The sequence below is a fragment of the Cladophialophora yegresii genome, assembly GCF_000585515.1.
Source record: "Cladophialophora yegresii CBS 114405 chromosome Unknown aczIN-supercont1.2, whole genome shotgun sequence".
In the NCBI taxonomy this organism is placed as follows: Eukaryota; Fungi; Ascomycota; class Eurotiomycetes; order Chaetothyriales; family Herpotrichiellaceae; genus Cladophialophora; species Cladophialophora yegresii.
Window position 1 is genome coordinate 1,937,392 of NW_006913046.1, and position 22,981 is coordinate 1,960,372.

Consider the following 22,981-nt stretch of genomic DNA (forward strand, 5'->3'; position numbering starts at 1 on the left):
CAGAGTCGCTTCCGCTGCGGGCTTTGAGCGGTGGATCGTCCGAGGGTCAATGCTGGCACGGATGTCTGGTCGTCGCCCTGGCGATCAGAACTCTCCATTGCATGAGAAGAAACGCCCGGGGATCGAGGGGCGAGCATGCGTCTTCCTTCAGCCGTGGCTTCATCAAGGGATATAAACTCAAGCGAGATTGATAATCGGTGCACCACGTGGTGGAGACCACCGAGGTTGTAGATCGTTGGACTGCTGAGCGCGAACGAAATGAGTCCGTGGGCGCGCACAGGTATGCAATTGAATGGTCACCGGGGTCGTGCGTGAGAAGACAATCGGTCCTCGAGTTGATTGATACAGCTCGCCCGCTAATAACCGTGAAGCTCGGTGCAAAAGCCATCGACATTCTCAACGACCTTCGTTGCGACCATCGACGTCGCGACGCACATCCAACCGTCGGTGTCGACTCGAACAAGCCACGCCGCGACCTCCCGATGCAAGACAAAACGATAATTATTGAGGTAGAGCACCTCTCGCCACCTTGTCAGCGCAAAGGTCGGATCCGCCGGCACGCCACGTGATTTATGATTAAGCCATCCTGTGCAGTGGTTGTGCGAGGACAAGTCCTGAACGTTGCCTGAGTAGCATGAGCAAAGTCCTGAGTGCATGAAAGAAGGGGCAGAGGCGGGAAAGAGCTTCAGCTACAACCCTTATCAACCGGCGTCCACACTATGTCCACCATACTCAACGAGGACGGGAAGGCGTGTGTTCAACCCTCCTCGTGATCCACCTGACGACGAACATGGGAATGAAGACGCGCAGGACAGCACGAATCGATCGTTGAACGCTCACGAACAAGATATGAAAATGATGCTACCGAGTCGGGGAGAACAAACATCCCCCAGCAGTACCAGCAGCATGGAACCTTCTATACTTTCAGCACACCGCACACCGTATCAGAACCTCGCCAGTCTATCTCCAACACTTGCTTCTGGTCAGGTTCGCGCAACTGTAGTCTCCGTCGAGGACATGGAAGTGACCGAAGGCTCTGACACAGAGAGCTAATAAGTCATGAAGTCTCTCACAAGCCACACTCACCCGTCCTCTCCGTCCTGCGCAAACAGCTCCCCTTCTCTATCATCTCTCGACAAGCGCCAATTCTAATTCACCGAAAAATACCAGCTTGCGATACCGGCGGCAACGTTCTACACACCACGAGAAAGTCGATCATACCGCGCACCGGCCGTGGTGAGGACACAGGGACAAGGCACCAAAGATCAGGTCTTTCACACAGAGATGGTCGATATTTCTCAGCGTTCAGCTCTTCTGGTGGGCAGCCTTAGCAGTCAAGTCGGTCCGGTTCGGATCGCACGGTGCTCTCCAAGAATTGAGAGGGGATTAATCAACACGAGTACATGGCGTCCCACGGCTAGTACGGGGCTGAAACAATAGCCGGTGACAGAGCATTTCTGGATCCGGCACGCACGGATATGCCGGCAGTGCTGATGATTTCGAAAAAGTCATCGACAAACGAAACCACCATGGCTGGCGTCGAGTGGTTGTGAACTTCACTCTTTCGTGGTTCGCCGTCACCATGGGCACCAGCATCGTTTCAAGCCTCCTTTTCAATCTCCCCTACAACGGCACCTGGCTGTACTGGATCTCCATCGTCATATTCTGTCTCAACGTAACGTTGTTCACTATCTTCTGGGCGATTTCCCGTCTTGAGATACACCTACTTTCGAGGATTGTTTCAATTCATGATCGGCCACCTGTCCAGTCCCTGTTCACTGGCCCTTTCCCCATGGACTTGGCCACGATCGTCAACATGGTGGTTTTTGTATGTGTGCCGGCGTGGGGCCCTTGGGCAACGACTCTGGCTTGGACACTCTGGTGGATTGATGCTGTCCTCGCCGCCATGGCGTGCTTCTTCCTCCCTTTCGTTGTCATGTACAAGCACGACAGCGAGCTCTCACAGATAACGGCGGTCTGGCTGCTACCTATCGTCTCGACAATAGTCGCAGCAGCGACCGGCGGTATCGGGGCGGAAATCCTCCCAAACCAACAACATCAGCTCTGGACGATCATCGTATCTTACGTCCTATGGGGCACGGGTTTTTGTGCAATCTTGAGTATGTCTTTCATCGTGGGGTGCTGGGGATGAATCTTTTCCAACTGGCGTTGCGGTTATGGTTTCGAACAGTTTGACTGACGGGTACATATTCTGCCTGTGACAGAATCTTATTGAATCAAGTATGTCTTTTGATATGAGCTCGGTCAGCAAATAAATAGCTCCAGACGGGATTTGTGCTCTAGGAGCGCAGGTTCTTTGAGCCTGAACGTCGTACAATAGTAAGTATAGCATCATGCCACTTCTGCCGGCTGCGCCGTTCGCACGTCCAGAAACAGGTTGCTTGCCAGGGCTATCGATCTGTACCAGAAAAGAACCACTCTGATCGATTCAACTCGACAAATCGGAGATCGTCGACAAGTTGGACAAGAGGCCACTACGGTCACGAGGGAAGAAGTGCTGGTTAGGAAGGACGGCCGATCAAGATGAAGAAAAGGTCGTGGTGTAGCTTATATACTCCCGTGGCGCAAAGCCTGCTTTGTTATTTCGTGATAGTGCTCCAGCCGTGGAATCAGCTGAACAAGAATCTAACACGGCCGTCCCAACAACCCTCAAGAGCAGGACCATGGTCTATATCATGCCCACCACCCTGCCACGATCCGTCCAACTGCTTCAGTCAGAGCAGAACTTTTCACACGTGTATGTACTCCTAATCTGAGTTCCTGCTGAAAAATATGCCGCCGGAAATCTTACTGTGCGCTTTGCGAACAGCGTCGGTCATAACCTTTAGTCCAGATCATACTGCCCATTATAACCACTTGACAAGCCAAGGCCATTGCTACACTAGCCAAGCCATAGGACCAAGCGTGCTTGCGCCTCAGCCCATTCAATTCTGCCACCCATGTGCTCACTGTCGTGGTGCAGCCACAAAATCCGAACACGACACCCTCCAAAACCGCGCACGGCACCGCATTTGAGCCGGCCACCTTGGCCATGATCGTGCTTGAGTGCTGCAAGTCCATGCTCATCCCTTCGATGACAGTTCCGAAGATGTTGACAATGAACGTCCCAAGTGGGAAGGCCGGGATACGGGCGTTGAGGTGCTTCGACAGATAAAAGCGTAGGAGTGCACCAGGTGGCGCAAGGACGAGTGCGAATGTGACTCGATGTCGCCAGTCGTCCGAGGGGGGCCAGATCGCGAGAAAACCTGCGCCCAACCAGCATCCCCACCCAAGAGGGATCGACAAGGAATCTATAAAGCGGTGGAGGAATGTTGCAGGCAGACTGGGGAAGATGGGCTCGCCAGCTGCCGCGAGATGAGCGCCAGTCTTCAAAGCTCCCAGACTGACGGCTGTTTGGACGATGAGAATGGCCAGTGCGGCCATGAAAGAGTACCCACCATTCCGGGCGTGAATGGGCGATTGCGTGGCGTGATACGGCGCTGTTGGAGAGGGAGGTACCAGCCCATTGGAAAGTGCCAGGAATGCATCGGTAATGAAGCTCGAGAAAGAGGTGAAGCTGCCGCAGAAGCCAGTCGCCAACCCAATATACAACGGCAACGTCTTCTTCGCCCTGTCTATCTCAGGCGTCGCGTCTTTCTCATCGTCGTCGACTTCCACGCTATAACGAAAGAAGCGTCGGTCCTCGAGCAGAAAACCGAGGAGGAAGGAGCCAGCTAGGTTTGCCCACAAGACTGAGGACAGGAAGGGGGCATTTGGGTACGTTGAGATGGCTTGTACGCCCAGTCGGGCCAAAGTCCCCAGGAGGGCGAAGAAGATCAGCCAGCTTATCGTACAGAATTCTGCATAGGGGGAGAAATCCTTGGTCGGTCGTTGTCGGCTTCCTTCTTCTGGACGGGTGGAAGAAGAATCTCGCGTGTGTGTGAATCCATGGTCGGCTGGAGCCACATTGCCAGCCTCTTCACCAGAAGTGCCATGGTGTGCGAGGGGCGAAGGTACAGCAAGTTCTGTTAAATCTGCATCGTCTCGACTCTGTCGCTTCAAGGAGAAAGAAGCCCTCTTCCCTTTCCCTTCCTCCTCTTCGTATGTGTCACGCATGTCGTCACCCGCTGCAGCAGGGGGTGGGACCGCCAATTCCGTCAATCCTGCATCATTTTCACCCAGATTTGACGATTGACGTGCTGCTTCGTTGGCTTCTCTTTCTTCAAAACCGTTGGAATTGGAGCCGGGCAGACCGCATTGGCCGCTGACTCTCTTCTCGCACCCGTGAGAAGCCATGTCGCATGTTGCGGAGAGAAGAGGGCTCAAAGCGAAATGTGTACCAAGGCTATGTGTAGAATGAAGCATGCTCTGGGAGCCCGCAGATTCGACAGGACTGCTGCTTGCGCATTTCTACGCCACCGTCACAACAACGGGCAAGGAGAAGAGAAATTTCGCCGCGACCTTCACAGGGTGGATCGGGCGGAAAGGACGGGTACACGGGCCTTCACAATCTGCATATATACCAAAATGAGTCTTGATGTTGATCACCGTCTTGGCGAGCTCATCGGTCGACACTGTCTTTCCTCTGCTTGAAGCGACCGAGAACAGTGACGACTCACACAGAGGAATGGCCGGTCAGCCTCACCAAGTGGAAGTGAGCCCTGTCCTTTCACCTACCACTCTTGTCCGAAGTTCCATCCAACTTGACCATGAAGTCGTCGATGGGCTTCAATCCCGCGGCCAAGTCAAATGCTTTGCTCACGATGGCAGGTCCGATAACTTCTTCTACGTTCCGGACCGCTTCCAGAACCCCGTTGCCGCCAAACGCTTTGCTGTCTTCATCTCTGAGCCCGATCGCTTCGTAGTCGCCTTTGGAAGCGCCTGAAAGCACGATTGCAGCGAAGGTTCCGTCTGAGGTCGCGATCTCGACCTGCACGGTCGGCTTGCCGTGGGAATCCAGGCGTGGAGCGGCTTTGATAGAGAAGATCGTCGCCCGCATTGTGGTTTAGATCTTTCGAAACCCCAAGGATATGAGATGCTGTGCCGATATGCGAGTCGTTCAGGGTACTGTCATCGCTCCTTGACTCACGCAAGATAATCTACTGTCTATCCGGCAATCTTTCAAGGCGAGGCGACCACCGCAACCACGGTGCCGAGATGTCGTCGTGTGCTCCGTACAATCCGTCCGTCACGCCCAGCCTTATTTTGCGGCCAGGAGACCCAGGGTCGTCATAATTAATTACATACTCTATGCGGGACGCTACGTTATCGGGTTACTGTATGTACGGAGTACGTGCCCAATGATCCACCGCCGTGCCCACGATGGTCTCTCACTGTAGGCAGGGCTGCCTCTGCCACGCTGACTCCCCAGGATCGAACCTGGGGTGAAGACATCCCGGACTCGAGCAGTGTAGAGCCCGCAGGCGATTTCTCATTACAATCTACAACACATCGCTAAACAGTATACGCGGGCGGTGGGCTTCCCGGACACAAATCATCGTCCTCGTCAGAAGGCAGCCACAAAGCGTCATATTCCGAGCCGCCCGTGCTCGCTCTGTAGTCTCGCCAGCGAAGACCCGCTAGGTCGCAACCATATTCATCATCCGCTTCCAAGCCCTCGCTCAACCGACGTTCCAGCTCTCCCTTAGACTGCGGCACCACCCGGATAGGCACATTACGCAGCGTAAATTTGTTCTTCTTTCCTGCATAGATCAAACAAAACCGGACCTCGAGACTGTGAAATCGCGCAATGTTGTACGTGGAGAAGTCCGAGGCCAAAGTATGGCGTGGAAGGGACAAGTTGACGACATCACAGAGGTTGACGGTCGAGTACGGAGAATTCGCGGCCCCAGTCGACGCCGAGGTGCTTGTGCGGGAGACAGGGACTATGCATGCGCCTTTCCGAGTCAAAATCTTTCTTGTAGACGAGCTACTATGACAACCTGTTCGGACATCTGTATGCTGAAGAAGCGAGAGCTTGAAAGAGTGGACAACGAGATCCGAAATGTGCGCCGGCATGTGCGGTTCCAGCGCATCCAGGCCTGAAGAGTGCTCCATCGTGCAGGCGACCGGAACCGATAATGCTTGCCGCTCTCTTACTTCGATCTCCCTTGGCAGTAGCACAGAAAAGCAGAGTTTCGCTTCAGGTTCTGAAGGCCGGTCTTTCGGGCGGAAGTTTGAAAACCGCCGGCGGAACAGCCGACGCGAAGGTTCTGCCCCCGGACAGCGCAGGGGTTGACGATAGGTCATGTATACCCAGTCACCGCCGGGAGAATTGCGAGGCGTCATCTCCAAGTTTTGAACAGGCACAGAACGTGAAGACCGCATTTCTGTGCTCTTTGTAGCCGTTGGACGTCGGTGAGAAAGCGCCGCGTCAAGCGTATAGCGCACATTGCAGACGAAGGAGCCTTTTGCTTGCATGCTCGGCGGAAGAGGGTGAGGTCGGTCGCGCTCCAGAGCAAAATCACCCCTCCATGGATGCGTCGGACGGTAAAAGTCCTTGGACCCAGGTGAGACAATTCTTGGGGCTGCAAAAAAGGGGATCCGAAACGCGAAGGGCCAAACATGGGTGCCTTTGTGGTGAACGACATTACCGCTGTAGAGGTCGAGATGGCGGCTGAAGAGATAAGCCCTAGAGCCGGCATCTGTTCTGGAGGCCCCCATGTCGCCGTAGTTCTGGTTCAAGAAGACGTTGGAATGACCTCTAAAGTCAATCTTCAACGCCTCAATGATTTGATCCTCGTAGTTTGTGAGTTTCACCACGCCAGGCACCATAGATCCGGGTGTGAATTGCTTCCCCTCGTCGTGACAAAGGCTGATGGAAAGCGCCATTGAGGATGTGGATTACCAGAGGGCTTTCTCCTGTTGATGTTCCGAGTTGACTGTGGGACACCAGCCTGCGGTTCATCCATGCGAGTTATAGAGACCAAGCGGCATCACCTGCCCGTGGCGTCATGGTGTGTGTGATATTATCAAACGCAAATAGAGAACCTCCGGCCAGGCGAGCTGAAAAGTGGTCCTTCTGCAAAAATGGCTGGTTCAAGATCGACATCCTTTTTAGGGACCATGGTGTGAAAGGCGACATCGAACAAAACAGAAGTCAAGTATGTCCTTGTGATTGCTCTCCGGCCCGGACGGAACTAGGAGCCTTGTTTGAACTGCGAGCCCAAGGCAGCCTATGGGATCTCGGTGCTGTCAATTTACTCCTCTTATTCATTATGAAGCGGCCGACTGATATTGTAAGGTGGGCGTAGGATATTCTCTCCCTTGCCGTCGGCCCGAGCAGTGGGTTGTGCCGGGGCAGTCGACCTGGGTAGGAGAAAAGACTGCACTTATCGGAACAGACAGCAAGCAGCTCCAGCTTCGTTTCATTTGGCTTTTATTTCAGTCGCGAAAGTTTTCAATCCCTGCTGTCTGATGGAACACAGGCCGTACGGCGTAAGCTTTGTATCAAACAGTGAATGCGGCAACTTGGCTTCCGGCCCCTCGGGATCTTGCCATATCCTGGAGCCTCACGTGCCTGGATGACGAGAGAACGGATTGTAACTTTCATTCACGAACTGTGCCGACCCTGTCAAATCAAGAATTGTCAGTCTCAACGATGATCATCACATTTTGCGTGTAAATGAGCAATGGAAGTGGTGAAACCCGCAGGGGCCGCGAAGGAATGTGTCAAATTTAGCATGGATGGATATGGAGAAATAGACGTACACATGACTGATTCCGAGACCTCGTAGGGCATGGTTTGAAACATGAGATCGATTGAATCTTGACTGAGCCCTCCGAAGTCCAGCTGTGATGGCATCGAAGCGTCTGATGTCGAAGCGGCTATTGGGTCAACATTCACACCCTCAATTCTGCTCTCCACTGCAGGCATCGACGCACTGGGGAGAGAGTTCATCATATTTCCTGCATGGAGCAAGTAGACGTCAGTCAGATTTGCCTCTGTCAAGATACTGGTTTGTGCAGTTTCCTAAAAAGTCTCACGGCAGCCGACTTTGGGTGCAGACGGCTCCGCTGTCTTCTCAGCCAGGAGGTACACTCATGGCAACCCACACAGAATTGCCGCAATCTTTTTATCTGAACAAAGGACACGGGAACTCACCATAGGAAATCGTTCGTGTTTTCTTGAGTCTCTGCATCATGTCTCTCGCCAACCTTGCGGCATTTGAATTAGAGCTCAGAGCCTGGAAGACTTGCAGGCAGACTTCAGCATCTTCATCCACTGCCAACCAGTCTATGTCTTCGAAGACCTCGACTTCAATCTCCGAATTCAAATCAACGCAGATGCTGGCAACGAGAAGAATCGAGCTGGCACAAATGAGACAAGATATCATCTGCCACCAGGGAAAGCCATAAACGAGACTTTTCTTGTTCTCAAGATTGTGCAAGAGCTTGGCGGTCTGTTGCGCTGCCATGACGCACTTCCGTTTTGACATTGAGATCCGGCGGTGTTCAGCTTGACGCCACGCCAAATGATTTGGGCTTGAAGCCGTCGTTTTGGCGAGTGATAACAGCGGTCGATGAATCAACGCTCGAAGGTTGTAGAACTTGACGGCAAGCATGTTGCGCTGAGATTCGCGTCAGCCGAAAGCGACCTTCCGACGTGAAATAAGATCTCAATGACTCACCTGGTTTTGGAAGACCTTTGAGCTTTCGAAGGTGTGCGAGAGGTCGAATCTGAGTTTCCGTCGCAAACTCGATCGCCACTGCAATAATTCAGTGTCTGAAAGGTCGATGTTCGATAATGTCAAAACGCCATCATCGGACCTTTTTGGTCCATAAAGACGATGGAAGACTCTTCCCAATATCTCCGAGAACTTGATCATAGCAATGAAGTAGTCTCCCACCCAGCCTTGCTGGTGACTGTTGTTGTGACCTCCGGGTTCTGTCAAATCATCGTCCGACTGGCGAGATGGAAGTTTGACGTTGAAACCGTCATCGCTGATAGATGGAGGACGCCCCAATTGCAACGCAAGCAGTCGATCGAGCACGAAAATAGAGTACCAGACTCTACGGCGTGTTTCGTGAGACGAGACAGCGTCGCCACAACTTACACTACCTTCTTCCACATGGAGCCCGATACTCTGGGCGATCCTGGCCGCCTTTCCAAGTGTTATCCAGCATCGATCGGTCTGGCAGGTGGCCAAAAGATAAAAAGACTGAGTAAGCAAGGCACAAACATGTTCGACCGTACGTTTCGAGGTATGCTTTTGTGAGATGGCGACTGCGTGGTCGAAATACCGTACGTCCTGACGCGAACTGTGTGAATTCGAAGCTGTCCCATCACCGGCCTCGGCGACCTTTTCATAGCACGAACCAAGGGCGAATATCGTTACTGCAGACAAAGTCAGTTTGTGCTAGGTTGAGCTATTCCAAACTCATTGATACATGCAGCGTCTGTCATGTTGGCGAGATTCTGTGGCACAGAGCGCGTGATACTCACATAGCATGGACAGCCAAGGGCCACGAAACCCCTCCAAGGAATCTGATTGCCAGAAGTTCTCATAGGTTGCTCTGAAATCCGGCTCTGAGACGAAGGGATAAGCAATGTGAATCGTAGAAAAGTATATGTCGACAAGATTGTCGGCAACCGTCCTGTGTGGCAAACATCCTTGGTTTTGCTCTGGAGATCCTGGACGGATACCTTCTTGCTCGTAACTGTCGACTTGCTCCTGTGAAGCGGGTCCGTCCTGCTGGCCAGGTCGAGGTCGCTGACCAAAAGTGGATTCCACTGCGTGGAAAAAGCGTATATCGCTCGCCTCTCCCAAATAACGTTGAACAGGTAGCGAGCGGCGGTTCTCCGCCAGCAGATGCTCTGGTGACTCCGTGGTGTTGGCCGCCCCACTTCCGACTCGCTTCACTTCGGCCAGCTGGATAGAAGCGAGACGCAAGTCAATCATTTTGCGATCCTCTGGGGCGAGCTTCACGCGAAGGTCCGCGATCAAGTTTTCATGCGCCGTGATTGCATCCCTCAGCTTTTGGCCATCGTTGTCCATCGACAGCCAGGCTAAGTCAGCACGGCTACCTTCCAGGACATTTTTCCGGACATGAGCCTCATTCCAGCGACATTCATAACCGTAGCCACCACAGCGACCACAGATAGGCTGGTTGCCATCGCACTCGAAGGCGAATTGTTAGTTTCCAAAAGTCAAATGTAGTTCCGCGGGTGATAGGCAATTCGTACCTTGGCTTTCAAATTCCTGCAGCTCTCGCAGGCACGTGCAACTCGGCGACGTTTCAGAGAAGGCGTTGCAGACATGCTATCCGGTACCTAAGGATGGGGCGGGCTGGGACAAAGATTCGGTGATCCCCGCAGGGTAGATACGTAGTAAAGCACTTCGGAGAGGGCGTGAAAGCTCGGGAGTGTCGCCCCTGCACAATCCGACCGTGACATCGTCTTGGTTGGATTCCAACCGCCATCACCGCTATCGTTGCCGGGCCTTCCGCCCGATCCGCTTATAAGGGGATTGGATTCGCATGGGGACTTTTTGGTCCATCCGGAAGCCAGGTACACAAATCCGACTTTGTATGGTCGTAGTCCCGGGTGAGTTCTCCTGATAGTGGTCGGCTCTCTATCACTTTGGCCCACATGGCGCACGAGGCTGCTGGAGAGGTGGCCGCGATATCGACGGTCGTGCACCTAGAATACCGGCATCATGCTTCCAACGCAGCACATAATTATTCGTCCTCTTGACGGCATGGCGAATCATGGGCTTTTTTTCACATTGTCCTACTGACAGGCTTCAGCGTCTTGATCTTTCTCGACAGATCTTAGAAGATCCCTCACAAATCACGTTTCTCGTGTCCAGCGACAACACTCACGAACCTTGTCTAATCATCCAGGTATCCTGCTTGAGGAGGACAACTTTCGTGCGCAGACCCTCAGCCAGCACACATGTCCCAGTTGTCTTCTCAAGGTTCGGTGTCACCTGTGTCGGGTCGGAAATCGGCAAAACGCACATTGGAGGCGTGTGATCGGTGCCGTATCAAAAAGACAAAGGTTCGCCAGGAACGAGACTCCTTTCGACGCTTCGATCTGACCATGCTCTAGTGCAATGGATCGAGTCCCTGTGAAAGATGCGCAACAGATAACGCAATTTGCGTCTTTCGCAAGGTCCGCAGACCCCGAAACAGAATTGTTCCCAGAGGGTGAGTCCATCACCTGCGGTGTGCCGCGTCACGGTAACATTGGGCTCATTGGTTCACAGTTACGTGGAGCTGCTCGAGATCCAACAACAACAACTCGTGAGAGGTATACAAAAGCTGTATCAATATATGAAAAAAGAAACGGCAAGGATTGGGGCGCCCTTGGAGGAAACCAATGACAGCCGACCCTTGACCCATGATATTCTGGAACGACTGGGGGTGATGGAGCCAGAGGATCTCACCTCAGGGCATGCTTTCGAGGCAGATCTGGAGGTCTTGCAGCAGAAGCTATCAAGAGCTGGTAAGAGTGATTTGACGATTGAGCAGGCTTCCAGCGATGCCCTATCTCTCGGTAGTCATCATCCCATTCCCCAGCCCGTTCCTCGAACCACTCACTTGCCCACATGGTGCAACGACAGGAGAAGCCTCGATTTAGGCCTGGGAGATCGAGTGGCCGGCGACCGCTCTACCCGACATCCTGCTGAGTTCTGCGACCTCCCTAGTGTTCAGTTGAGCCCAACTCAGGCCGATACTGTTCATGGACTCTATGCTCCCTTTATGTTCATCAACCCAGTGGACTTTCCGGTTGTGGAGGACGACAAAACTTCTTGGGATCTCTTCAGTGAGACGTCAAAGTCATGGCGACCTTACAAGAATCAAGTCTGACCACCTCTGGAACGTATGGTGTAAGCGGGCATATGTTTTGCACGCCATGAATCAGTCTTGAGCGATTCTCTTCCAATTCGTCGCAAATCTGAAGAGATGCACATCAGGGAGGTTAAGCTCGGCTCAATTGCGAGGACGACTTGACTCCTGATCTCAGCCAAACAATCATCCGGGCTCCTCAAAATGATCTTTGGTTGTCGATGGTAAGCGACTTCGTTGTGTGCAGGAAAGCCTAACACCGACCCAGCTCAAAGCAACCGCATTGTTCGATAATGGCAAGTGCAATACAAGAGATATCTGTTCATAGTACAACAGCAAAGACTACTGTAAGAGCGATGGATCGATTGATCCTGTTTGTCCGACTGGATGTCCTTGGGAAGGTCGTTGCATTGGTATGTTGCACAATCCTGGATCCTACCCTCGTGACGCACAGGCTCATCATTTAGGGTGTGCATGCGGCAACGATGACGACTGCGTTGATGAGAATGTCTGCAACCAGGGATTCTGCTTTCCAGATTAAGTGTGCGGTAGCGGATAGAAAATAGGGTGAGCCATGTAGTGGACGTCGATCTTCACCTGTATGAGCTGAGCTCTCTGGGCATCACCTTTGAACGAAATACATATCCGGGGCGTTCAGGCGCATTCTTGTACGGTTCCGATTAACTTATTGACTGGTGAAGGACATAGTGGAGGACAACGAGGCAGATTCTGGCCACTTGTGCTGTACGGGTGAACGTCGTGGGTGCCAGTCCATTGCGCTTTGCCTTATGCTTGAGGGACATGAGAGAAGTCGTACGATTAACCGGCATAACAGTGACATGGCTCAGGCTTCGGCTGGCAAGGTGCTCACCTGCAAGCACTTACCCGTCCCTGCAAAGCAGTTGATTGCTTGTGGTCTGAAGGCGTACAACATCCAGTAGCACGACAGCAGAGACATCCAGAAGACTCCGGCCTCAAGTTTCTTTCGATGTTCTCGAAGCCTGCGCTAGCATCCCACAACGGAAGCTCTCGTCGAGTAGGCCAAACACAGCGCTTCCTGGACAGTGACAGAAACAGATATGTTTCAGTTGTTGTCCTGGGCACGATTTGAACCGTGCCGTAGGTCGGCCGCGAAATAGTACAAAACAAGGCGGCGTCTGTATGCACCGATCAATTCTAATTTTCCAGTCTGCCAAATTTCGATGTTTTGATCAAGGCCACATTGCTAGAGACGCCTTTCTGAGCAGCACCTGGCCCCCAAATCTTTCGTGTTGTGCAGGTGAGGTAACCATGAGGGGAATCGTTTCAGCCAAGGGCACCGTCTCGTGTACAGAGGGGGAGTACTTGGTGTGAAAGGCGAGAGAGGCACAATGGATGTGGGATTTTGAGCAGTACTGAACGTGACCGATGTGTATGTTAAAACCCCCAGCTTCCCGGTGCACATGCTGAAGTAGTAAGCGGCATGAAAGGGTATTCGCTAGTGTTCGGGATTTGGACGATTGTCCGATGACAAGCCAGTGACAGTCTCAACGACCTTCGTTGTGCACGGGAGGTGACCATCAACACCGCCAAGCACATCCCAACGTCGGTGAATGGCGCCAACAAGCCACGCTGTGGCCCTGGCTGCGACCCTCGCGATCCAAGAGACAGCGATACAGTAGATAAAGTACCAAGCTTTCCGGAGCTGGAGCCAAGCACAAGGCTTGAACGTCAAGCGGCCAGCCTGGGCTTCGGGCTCCGTCTCTTCGGCTCCACTGCTTTGAGCACCACGGACCACTGCCGGATGCAACCCTATTAACCCCCGGTGTGATGGGTTCTCAGCGCCAGATAGCAGATCCCTCCAATCGATATCACTGGCGCTATCTCTGCAGAATTTTCTTCGAACCCGGATCGAAGCTGGTCTGGAAGAGATATGCAGGGCTTCCCCCCCATCTAGGCAGGTCATCGCGGGCACACGACCTCCAAGATGACCGCGCTAAGAGCCCGCGTGGCAGCAGCGATAAATACACTGCTTTGCGTCGTGGCGTCGGCCATGCGCGCATCCTACGAGTAATTTACTTAGCTGCGCTCTCCAGGTTTACAACAAAAAGCAGCGGTGCTTGTCGCCTCGGTCACGATACCCCTGGGCCGTAGGTAGACAAACTCGGACGATGGCATCCAAGGCGTTCGCCGACGAGAAGGGCTTCGACGTCCCACCTAGCCTAGTCCTAGGATCCGGAGAGCCCCAACCGCAACCGCAACTCTACAACAATACGATCATCCGGCAGGACGATGGCATTCTTTCGCGCCTCCGACGGCTGGAGGCGCGTCTGGACGCGAAACTGGGCGTGGAAAGCGAAGCCATCGACCGCAAGCGGGCCGAGGACAAGAAGCCCGTCCCCTGGCACCAACAGCTGACCATGGCGCTGCTGTGGGCGTCCGGGACGATGAACACGTCGTGTTTCGCGACGGGCCTCCTCGGGTGGGAACTGGGACTCTCTCTGAGGCAGAGCATCCCGATTTATATCCTGGCAAGCATCCTGGGCGGCGCCGTGACGGGCTACTGCGCGACGTTCGGCGCGGCGACGGGCCTCCGCCAGATCAGCGTCTCGCGGTACAGCTTCGGGTGGTGGCCGAACAAGCTGATCGCCGCGCTCAACACGGTGCAGCAGATCGGCTGGGCCGCCGTGTCGTGCATCACGGGCGGATTGGCCCTCAATGCCGTGGCGGACGGCCACGTGTCGCTGGTGCTGGGGATCGTGATCCTGGGGGTTGTGGCATTGGCCATCTCCTTTGTCGGGCTCAACGCCATCCTCGTGTATGAGCGGTACGCGTGGTTCATCTTCTTTGTGATTTTCATGATCATCTTCGGCGAGACGGGCCGGTACGCGGACAATCGGACCCCTTCGTCCCTCCGGGGCGCCGACCTCTCGGGAACGGTGCTCTCGCTGGTCGCCATCGTCTACGGCTCCAGCGCGTCCTGGTGCACCATGGCTAGCGACTACTACGTGCACTACCCGGCGCACGTCTCACGGGTGAAGGTGTTCCTGATGACCACGTTCGGCATCTCCCTCCCCACGAGCATCGGCATGGTGGCCGGGTCAGTGGTCGCGTCCGCGCTCAACAACAAACCCACGTGGCAGGACGCATACGAGAACCAGGGCCTGGGCTTTCTCATCCAGACGATGCTCCACCCGCGCGGCTTCGCCAAGTTCCTCCTCTGCCTGCTCGTCCTGTCGGGGATCAACACCAACGTCATCTCCATCTACAGCGCGGCCATCAGTTGCCAGCAGTTCGCCCGCCCCTTTGCCCGCGTGCCCCGCTTCATCTGGACGTTCCTGTGCTTTGCCGCCATCCTGGGCATCGCCGTCGGAGGCCGCGAGCAGCTCAACACCTACCTCGTCAATTTCCTGTCCCTGCTCGGCTACTGGTGCACGTCGTACTTTGTCATCCTCTTCTCCGAGCACGTCATCTTCCGAAAGCGCGATTTCGCAAACTACGACCTCGACGGCTGGAATGATCCTAGCAGGCTGCCTCTCGGCCTGGCTGCAGGGACTGCCTTTGCGTTGGGCATCGTCGCTTGGGTGATGGGCATGGTCGAAACATGGTACACAGGCCCCTTGGGCAAGTTGATTGGCGCATATGGTGGAGATGTGGCCAACGAGTTCGCTTTTGTGGTGACGGCGGTGGTGTACACACCGGCGAGGTACCTCGAGCTGAAGTATATCGGGCGATGAGCAGTCGGCATTGAGGAAATCAAGATACACCTTATGGCGCAAATCTGGGTGCACTGTCTCCTCAAGTGCGGCAAGCATATATTTTCTACAAGACAAGCGTTCCAGCGCTATTCCATGTCAAACTCCACCCTAGGTTCCATCCCATGTGATGCGTTCATGACACTCGTCTGCCGAGCTATTGCTCCTAAGCCTGTTGTGCTGTAAATACTGCTACAAAGGCTCTATGCGGGTTATTCACGCAGGCCAAACACCGTAAGACCATGCCTCGGAGTCTGAGATCAAGAGCTCGGCAAGTCCAGGTCCAGCGGCCCAGTTCACGACTTTCGTGAACCCAACATTTGACCAGTATGTGAAGGCAGTATTCTTCGGAATGAAAGCGAGGTCGCCGAAAATCAACTGCGCCGACTCGCCATTAATTTCCAAATTCAGCTGGCCTTCTGTCACCTGGAATGCTTGGTCCACCGCGAATGTGGCCTGGGATTGCCTGCAACCTGGCTTTATGGCGATCGTCGAGACGCTCAACTTGTTGTTTGTTTGCTTCGAGGACGCAAGCTGGGCAACAACTTGGCCGCTACGTCGATGCAGGAATTTGGGGCCGCGGTTGCTGGAGATGAAGTAAGCTTGGTTGGGGTCGTCTGGTACCGATTGATCGGCGACATGCCAGGTATCCAAGCCGTCGGGCGTTGTGCCATTCACCCAGTCCATATTGATGGTGTTGAACGGCTCAGGTACGATATTGTACTGTGGCATCAGCCCTAAAACTTTGGTGACGTTGAGCTGGGGAGAGCCTTCTGGGTTGAATGGTGCATCCGAGTTGTATGGGTTCCCAGCCGCAGCGAAGAACTGGTCGATGCCGCCAGGAGCCATACCAAGGGTGAGTTGGAAATCGAGGTCGTTGGGTCGATATGTATGGTTGTTACCAGGAGCAAGGAATACGAAGTCATTGGCACGTAGCTCTCGACCGGTGTCGGCATTGTGGAAAACCTGCACACTGCCCTTGAGGGTGTAGAATGCCTCGACTTCTTTGTGATGATGGATGAGGTTTAGGGGTGCCGGGCCTGAATTGACACCGACGAGTGAGAAGGCTCCGTTCGTGGTGGTGTTAGGGACAAGCGTGCGGATGATCAAGCCACCAAAGTCAACAGCTTGCCCTTGCAGATTGGGCAAGACATAGGGCTGAGCCGTCGTGGGGGCGGAAGTGACCACCAGACCATTTGACGACACTGGAACGGTGGTCGCCGCAGACACAGCTGCGGTAAGAGATGTCACCAGATGGAGGCTGGAGATTGCTCGCATGCTGCCGGGTTGTAGGTCATTATCTGGTGTAGAGAAGAGCAACCCGTGGAATGCGGTCTGGAGGAAATTGGTGAGATGCATGGTGCCCGGTTAGTCGTGTTGGCTCAGAAGCTGCCGCTGGGTTGACATGGAAGGTGGGCTTGGTGCACCTGCCACATATACAAGAGAAGCAATGAAGTACCGCTGGAGCTGCAGTGTCAGCAGCAGTCGGTCCGTTAAGTGATACGCATCTAACAAGACTGTGAGCCATGACTACCAGGTCGCATGTAAGCTGATGTGGGGACAGAAATCAAGTTTAGTACTCCGTTGGACTGGACTGATCCTTCGCTTGCCTGGACCATCCAGGGTAAAGTTAGGTACCATCGTCGCGAGAGTCCAAGAGTCACGCAGTTGACCGAGACAATAATTTGACTGGCTGGAAGCAGAATTGAAGAGATGCTGTAGCTTAGAAACATGAACCAGTTCTTCTATTCTTCCGCAACCGTCAAATAAGGTACACGGTTTGCGGCACATCAGCAAATGATCCCCGTTTTTGCCACTGTCACCAGATCTGATTGAAGATTCCCCACCGCCGTCAGTCTCTTGGTCTTTGCCCGTCTCAGTTTCGGACGATGGCTTGACAATCAGCCCTCTTCTGGCCCGCTTCCTGTAGGAATTCTCTGTTCATCGAAGCATCCTCCACATGCAGCCCGAATCACCACCGCCGCCGTCACCTCTCCTTTGACCTCCCACCTCTTTCTTCGACGGAGCTCGTTCCTCTCTGTGGATGCCTTGCCGCCTCCCTGTATGCCTGTCTGCTCTTGCTCTCCCTGTTCCTGGCTGGCGGTGTCCTTCATCGCCCTGAACATCGTGCTGGCTTCAGACCTCTCTGCTCGAACACTGGCAGATGGGGTTCGGCTGAGTACGGAACTCGTGGCTCGGTGACGGTTGACCAGCACGCCTGCGATCTACACTGTACCTATTACGAGCCATCCACAAGCTACTGTCTGGTGCGGCGGCACGGCAGCCCACCTGAGATTGCCGCGCTGGTTTGATCGCACCTTGTCGTGTCGTGTGTGGAGCGAGATCTCTCTCGTTCGGTCCAGTCGCAGAAATGCCTGATGAGGTGACCTATACGTGAATGAAATAGTGGGAGGACCGAGGCGGACCACGCCTGTCCGCCCCGTTTTCCCTCCTAGGACGGGGCGACCACACCCGACGGTGGTTCCTAGTATCTCGCATTGACGTCGAATTGACCGCGAGAGCTAGGATTCTGCCTCGCCGGAAGTTGACGCGGTGTCTTCAACTGGAAGTGGGATGCGAAACGAGGACTAGAGCGGGAAGGAGGGGCTGGCGTGGGCGATCTTGGGCTCCTACTAGAAATCGAAGATGGGAGCCATCTTCGCGCTCTAGTCAGTTCCTCGTGGTTTCACACCTTTTTCCCTTGCTGCGAGGTCCGAAGTCTCGGCGAGATCCAGTCCTATGAACCAGACAGGCTTGCTACGGGAGAGTCACAAACTAGCCTGGCTGGCTGTCTGTCGCCGAGAGCAGGCTGCGCAATGCTCAGGCGGGATGATGCCCACGACGATGGCGTCTGACGGGTTTGACCGTGACAGTCATGTCGCTTTACAGACTACTCGGGCTCGGTCCTCAGTGTGGGGCCACTCCCGCTCTTCGGGGGCGTCAGTGGTGGATGTAAGTAGGGTTTCCGTGCGTCTGGAAATATCGAGCCGCATGCGCATGCTGAGGGCCGTCCCACATGATTCACCTTAGCCCTCTCTGCAGAGAGAGCTGCAACGCCTTAAGTCCCTGCTGACAAGGCCTCGATTTTGCAGATGCCGGAGGAAGGAGAATAGCAGATTGCGATCCAACGACGGCGGCCCCAGTCGACCGAGGGGACGCAAGATGGAGGGATCTGTAGGTTGAACTTCCCTGGGGCGAGGGGGAAGAGAGAGCCTGAGGGCAGAAGTGCGTCCGACTCTACGTGTAATTCACCTCGCTGGAGCCCCTCGATTCCGAAAGCCTCCACTATCACCTTGAACACCGCAGCACCCACACAAGCCGGACCGACGAGTTATTACGGACATACCCGAGACACGGTCGTCCCTTGACACGAGCCGGATTCTAGATGACGTCGATCACACCATCGTCGACGAGTACAGTGGCATCCTCGATGCAGCCAAACTCGATGCAGCCAAACAGCCGCAGGAAAGTACCTGGCGCTTGCGAGGCGGGCGTAGGAACTGAAAGCGATTCTGGCTCGAGAACAAGCCGAGTTCGACCAGGTCACGGCCCTCCTACCAGCGGGACATCTGCCATTACAAAGACACCAACGCATCCTTGCGAAGAACCTTCAGAGAAAGGCAATGAGGCTTCAGAAATCCAAAGACGACCACGAGTTGCCACGCCGGCGTATCAACATCTGGGTGGAGACTTGAGTGACGCGAGGGAACAGTTGGTGAACGTCGAGCATCTGAGGCGTGACATCTACAGGGAGAATTTCAAGACTGTGACGACACGGTATTGGCACGCCTACTGTGATCAATGCCTACGCGCCTAACTTTGCTGGCACCTGTCAGACGCGAATGATGAAGATGATGACTGCGCTAACGGCCTGGCGGCGAAGCCGATTTGTCCAATGTGTCCCGGTACTGTGAGACCTGACCAGGACGTCTGGCACCTCTAACTGGACGATAGCAGGTGCCCGGAAGAAGTCGTGGTCAGCAAGAGTGACAGCGAGAGTGGTCGTGAGTGAGGGAGGCCGTGGTTGCTGTGTCCCGTATATTTTTGCTCTCCTATCAGCGATTTGTCGAGGTTCACTGAATGATCATCTTTGGCATGGAATACATCCCACCTGAGTTACCCGCCATCTCTGTGTACCCATGTCGTGCCCTCAAGAGCAAGAAAACCCAAGATGCCAGAGCATGTCGAGGTTTCAGACTGTCAGCGTCCGGCTGCCCAGTTGTCGATGGAGACGGACGCCATCTTATTTGCAGTCTCAACGCAGACAGTATGCGACATCCACTCAGTCCCCAATTTTCTCCATTAAGGGGGGCAACTAGAACTATCCACACTGGAAGCAACGGTTCGATTGGGACCCAATACCACATTTCCAATTCGAGGTTCATCAAGCCTAACCCAATCAACTTTCCTCTCGTCTGTCGACGTTTGCGATCGAAGCCACCCAAACACGTCTACGAGGTCCAGCAGTCGACCACCCACTTGGTACAACGAGGTTGAGCTCGACCGTCCTGAGGTGTGTCCTCGTAGCGTATGAAATACACTCTGGTACTACGAGGCCTCTGGTTCTGGCGGCGATGTTTCGGAAAGTCCATGGATTGCAAAAGAGCACAGATGAAAGAGACCGGAAGATTGCAATTGCTGCGTTAGGCAGGAATGAGGAACGCCGGGAACCCCCATCGTCATCTGGGACAGTGCTGTAGCGTCGCCCGACCTCTTTGTCGTGATCTGTAGTTGAAAGAGAGGTAGTATTTTGTTGATCCTGGAATCGAGTTGATGAGGTCTTGGAACTTAGAACACAAGGTCTACCACGTGACTCTACGGGTGGAAAGACCCTCAGGCGTTGGATTCCTAGACTGAGGACCACTGTACGAATCAAGGCCTAGGGGCAAGACCTTTGGGACGAAACAAGACTAATTTGAGAGGCCAGTAATCCCCTCGCTAAGGGTAGAACTGTGAGATATCATTAGCCAGTACTCACTGACTAGTCCTAGTTCTTGTTGGGCTCTCCTACCTGACAACACAGCGGCGGCGCCTATCCAACCAATCAAATAAGCCTGATAGGCACTGAGGTTAGTATTTGAACTCGCACCTAGCCGCTTGAACCAGAGACTGTTACACTTTGCATTTACTTCCTCATAATCATCTCACAGCGAGCGTTAGAATGGCAGACCCTTTGAGCATTACTGCCTCATTGCTGGCTGTTACGACGGCCGCTGTCCAATCGACAAAGTCACTTTACGAAACCGTCCAGCGCTTCAAAGGCCGAGACAAAACTTTACGTAGGCTTCAAGATGAGCTTGCCGATCTCACCAATATTTTGGAATCATTGATACAAGTAACAAATGCTGAGCAGTCCATGTTCGCACTCCTTCAAGGTCCTATCGAACGATGTAGCCAAGTCTGTCGCGAGTTCAAACAGTCCATGGAAGTTTTCGCAGGGAAATCAAGAATAGGCTTGCGAGATTGGACAAAGATGGAATTTATGAGAGGGGACATGAATGAGTTTATAGATACTATCGCCCGGTACAAGTCAACGATCTCGGTCGGTATTGGTACTATCACGATGTAAGTCGCAAGTCATGGCCCACTTCGCGCTCTACTGACATCATCCTAGGATGCATGCGTCTAAAATCTCTAACCAAGTCCTCCAAGACTTTAACGAGAGGATCCGAGATACCGAGTATGACCTGGAAATCTACCTACGGCGAATTGACGAGAAGATGACGCAACTATATATTGAGAAGACCAATCCTTCTGGTGTAAACATCGACCTGGAAGACGAAAGAGAGGTGACTAAGCAGTGCCTTCGCATTTGTGAAGGGGCGAAATCTTATATTGAATCCTTAACAGACCGGGAGTCATCTGTACTTCCCGAGACGCCCGCAAACGCCGTCGAGACGAACGTGTTCGAAGCGCAGTTGCGAACGCGGAAAGCCCTCGATGAATATCGAGATGGCTTTGCTGAGACCATTGGCTACCTTCAGAAGCGTCTCGCTTTCTTGATCGAGGAAGACGGTCCTGCAAAGGACAATGCAAGATCGGGATTACTAGCTGATATCGATGTTTCCAAGAAGTGCCTGGAGGTTTGCAAGGTGGCAAGCGAAGTTTCACGTCAGACGATATTCAGAATCGGGGAGGTGATTGCGGAAGACTCCAGCGATCAAGTCGTGGTGACGACTTTGGCAGATCTATTCGACATCAAGAAAGCGGTATCCAAGAATGATTCGGCACAGTTGGTTGGTTCAATGGCAGCGGAGAATCTTCTGTGTCTCACCGAGAATCGGTATAGCAGTCGTTTTGGGACTGCGGCAGGCCACTCCGACTCTGTCGAAGTCAGCACCACCACGTCGTCGGCAGTCTCCGAGATTCAAAAGAATCAACATCCGTCGGCGCTTAGAGCTGCTGATCACGAGCAGTCTCCTGGATCGAGAACACGACACAATAAGCCGTCTGCCAACGAGATGAGAAAACGGCCCATGGATGGTGCCTTGGACAAAGAGAAGGGTTGGAAAGAGGCTCACCCGGGGTAGATTGGTACAGAACCATAAGAGGGCCTGTCAACATTCCTGCCGATGCTTCCTCCCATGTGTTGTCCAGGTCACCTATATACACACTGGCTGTGGGGATGCTCGTTGCGAGGCTCTTGATTTGGGTCAAGCCGGCTCGTCGTTGGGGATGGCGAGGCTGCACTCCCCTCTCCTGTCCAGCCCCTCGAGGGCGATACAAGGGCATTCTTGTGGTTGGTCCAAGGGTACCCTCCTCCGGGCAGCCCCGCCAAGCTGGGCCAAGTTCCACAGTTGACATGATCAGGTGTCGAAGTTAATATTCTGGCTAAATTTGCGGAGACGGCCACCGAGCAGGAGAGCCCGCCCATCCCAGTTCATGATCCGGTTGCATTCTTTCCGAACCTTGGAAAGGCAAATGAAAAGAACTTGGAAGCAAACCACGGCTGCAATTGAGATTGTCCATAAAATATCAGCTGGAGGGGTCCGCTGGTCACAATAGGCCTAGATCCGATTCTCGAATCGACCTTCTAAACCAACGCGGACAAGTCACATCCGCAGACACGACACTAGCATGTAACATCTATGAGGAAGGTCTCGCATAATGATTGCGCTAGCGACAGATACTGATACTCAAATCTATACGTGGATCGTCGGGCAATACAGGGCCAGGTACAGTGTCTGCATGACCGGATCCAACATGGTTTCATCAGCAACATCGGCCATTCTGCTGATGGATGATTTGGTCGCGTGTAACATTAAGCTTGCGTTGAACCCGGTCTCTAAAGCATCTACATCGTTTACGGGATCGGGAGAGAGCCTTGGACCTAAACCCTCGGGTCAATGAAGCAGTGAGGACAAACTGATCGTTGACCTAGGATCGAATTAAGAAGACTGGCCCGAGATGAGGACTGAATTCCGTAGCTTGCGCCACGGCATACTTGTACTTCT

The 22,981-nt window shown here is 53.7% G+C and overlaps 9 protein-coding genes across 9 annotated transcripts; 4 read left to right on the plus strand and 5 right to left on the minus strand.

The window, feature by feature from the left end:
* Positions 1–1,582: 1,582 nt before the first annotated feature.
* On the plus strand, positions 1,583–2,152 carry A1O7_02621 (uncharacterized protein; the record flags this gene model as incomplete). Its single annotated transcript, XM_007756652.1, has 1 exon — positions 1,583–2,152. The coding sequence occupies one exon, from the start codon at positions 1,583–1,585 to the stop codon at positions 2,150–2,152; it is 570 nt and encodes a 189-aa protein (XP_007754842.1).
* A 656-nt stretch (positions 2,153–2,808) lies between these two features.
* Positions 2,809–4,296, minus strand: A1O7_02622 (uncharacterized protein; the record flags this gene model as incomplete). Its single annotated transcript, XM_007756653.1, has 1 exon — positions 2,809–4,296. The coding sequence occupies one exon, from the start codon at positions 4,294–4,296 to the stop codon at positions 2,809–2,811; it is 1,488 nt and encodes a 495-aa protein (XP_007754843.1).
* Positions 4,297–4,669: 373 nt separating this feature from the next.
* On the minus strand, positions 4,670–4,999 carry A1O7_02623 (enolase domain-containing protein; the record flags this gene model as incomplete). Its single annotated transcript, XM_007756654.1, has 1 exon — positions 4,670–4,999. The coding sequence occupies one exon, from the start codon at positions 4,997–4,999 to the stop codon at positions 4,670–4,672; it is 330 nt and encodes a 109-aa protein (XP_007754844.1).
* Positions 5,000–5,454: 455 nt separating this feature from the next.
* Positions 5,455–6,774, minus strand: A1O7_02624 (uncharacterized protein; the record flags this gene model as incomplete). Its single annotated transcript, XM_007756655.1, has 1 exon — positions 5,455–6,774. One exon carries the CDS (start codon positions 6,772–6,774, stop codon positions 5,455–5,457), a length of 1,320 nt encoding a protein of 439 aa, XP_007754845.1.
* Positions 6,775–8,075: 1,301 nt separating this feature from the next.
* Positions 8,076–9,998, minus strand: A1O7_02625 (uncharacterized protein; the record flags this gene model as incomplete). Its single annotated transcript, XM_007756656.1, has 3 exons — positions 8,076–8,570; positions 8,631–9,337; positions 9,446–9,998. 3 exons carry the CDS (start codon positions 9,996–9,998, stop codon positions 8,076–8,078), a joined length of 1,755 nt encoding a protein of 584 aa, XP_007754846.1.
* A 956-nt stretch (positions 9,999–10,954) lies between these two features.
* Positions 10,955–11,451, plus strand: A1O7_02626 (uncharacterized protein; the record flags this gene model as incomplete). Its single annotated transcript, XM_007756657.1, has 3 exons — positions 10,955–11,002; positions 11,054–11,151; positions 11,211–11,451. Coding segments are annotated over 3 exons (387 nt in total), but the record flags the coding sequence as incomplete, so codon positions are not given.
* Positions 11,452–13,943: 2,492 nt separating this feature from the next.
* Positions 13,944–15,509, plus strand: A1O7_02627 (uncharacterized protein; the record flags this gene model as incomplete). Its single annotated transcript, XM_007756658.1, has 1 exon — positions 13,944–15,509. One exon carries the CDS (start codon positions 13,944–13,946, stop codon positions 15,507–15,509), a length of 1,566 nt encoding a protein of 521 aa, XP_007754848.1.
* Positions 15,510–15,743: 234 nt separating this feature from the next.
* A1O7_02628 (uncharacterized protein) lies at positions 15,744–16,886 on the minus strand (the record flags this gene model as incomplete). The annotated part of the gene is made up of 1 exon (XM_007756659.1): positions 15,744–16,886. One exon carries the CDS (start codon positions 16,884–16,886, stop codon positions 15,744–15,746), a length of 1,143 nt encoding a protein of 380 aa, XP_007754849.1.
* A 3,802-nt stretch (positions 16,887–20,688) lies between these two features.
* On the plus strand, positions 20,689–22,057 carry A1O7_02629 (uncharacterized protein; the record flags this gene model as incomplete). The annotated part of the gene is made up of 2 exons (XM_007756660.1): positions 20,689–21,092; positions 21,142–22,057. 2 exons carry the CDS (start codon positions 20,689–20,691, stop codon positions 22,055–22,057), a joined length of 1,320 nt encoding a protein of 439 aa, XP_007754850.1.
* Positions 22,058–22,981: the final 924 nt, after the last annotated feature.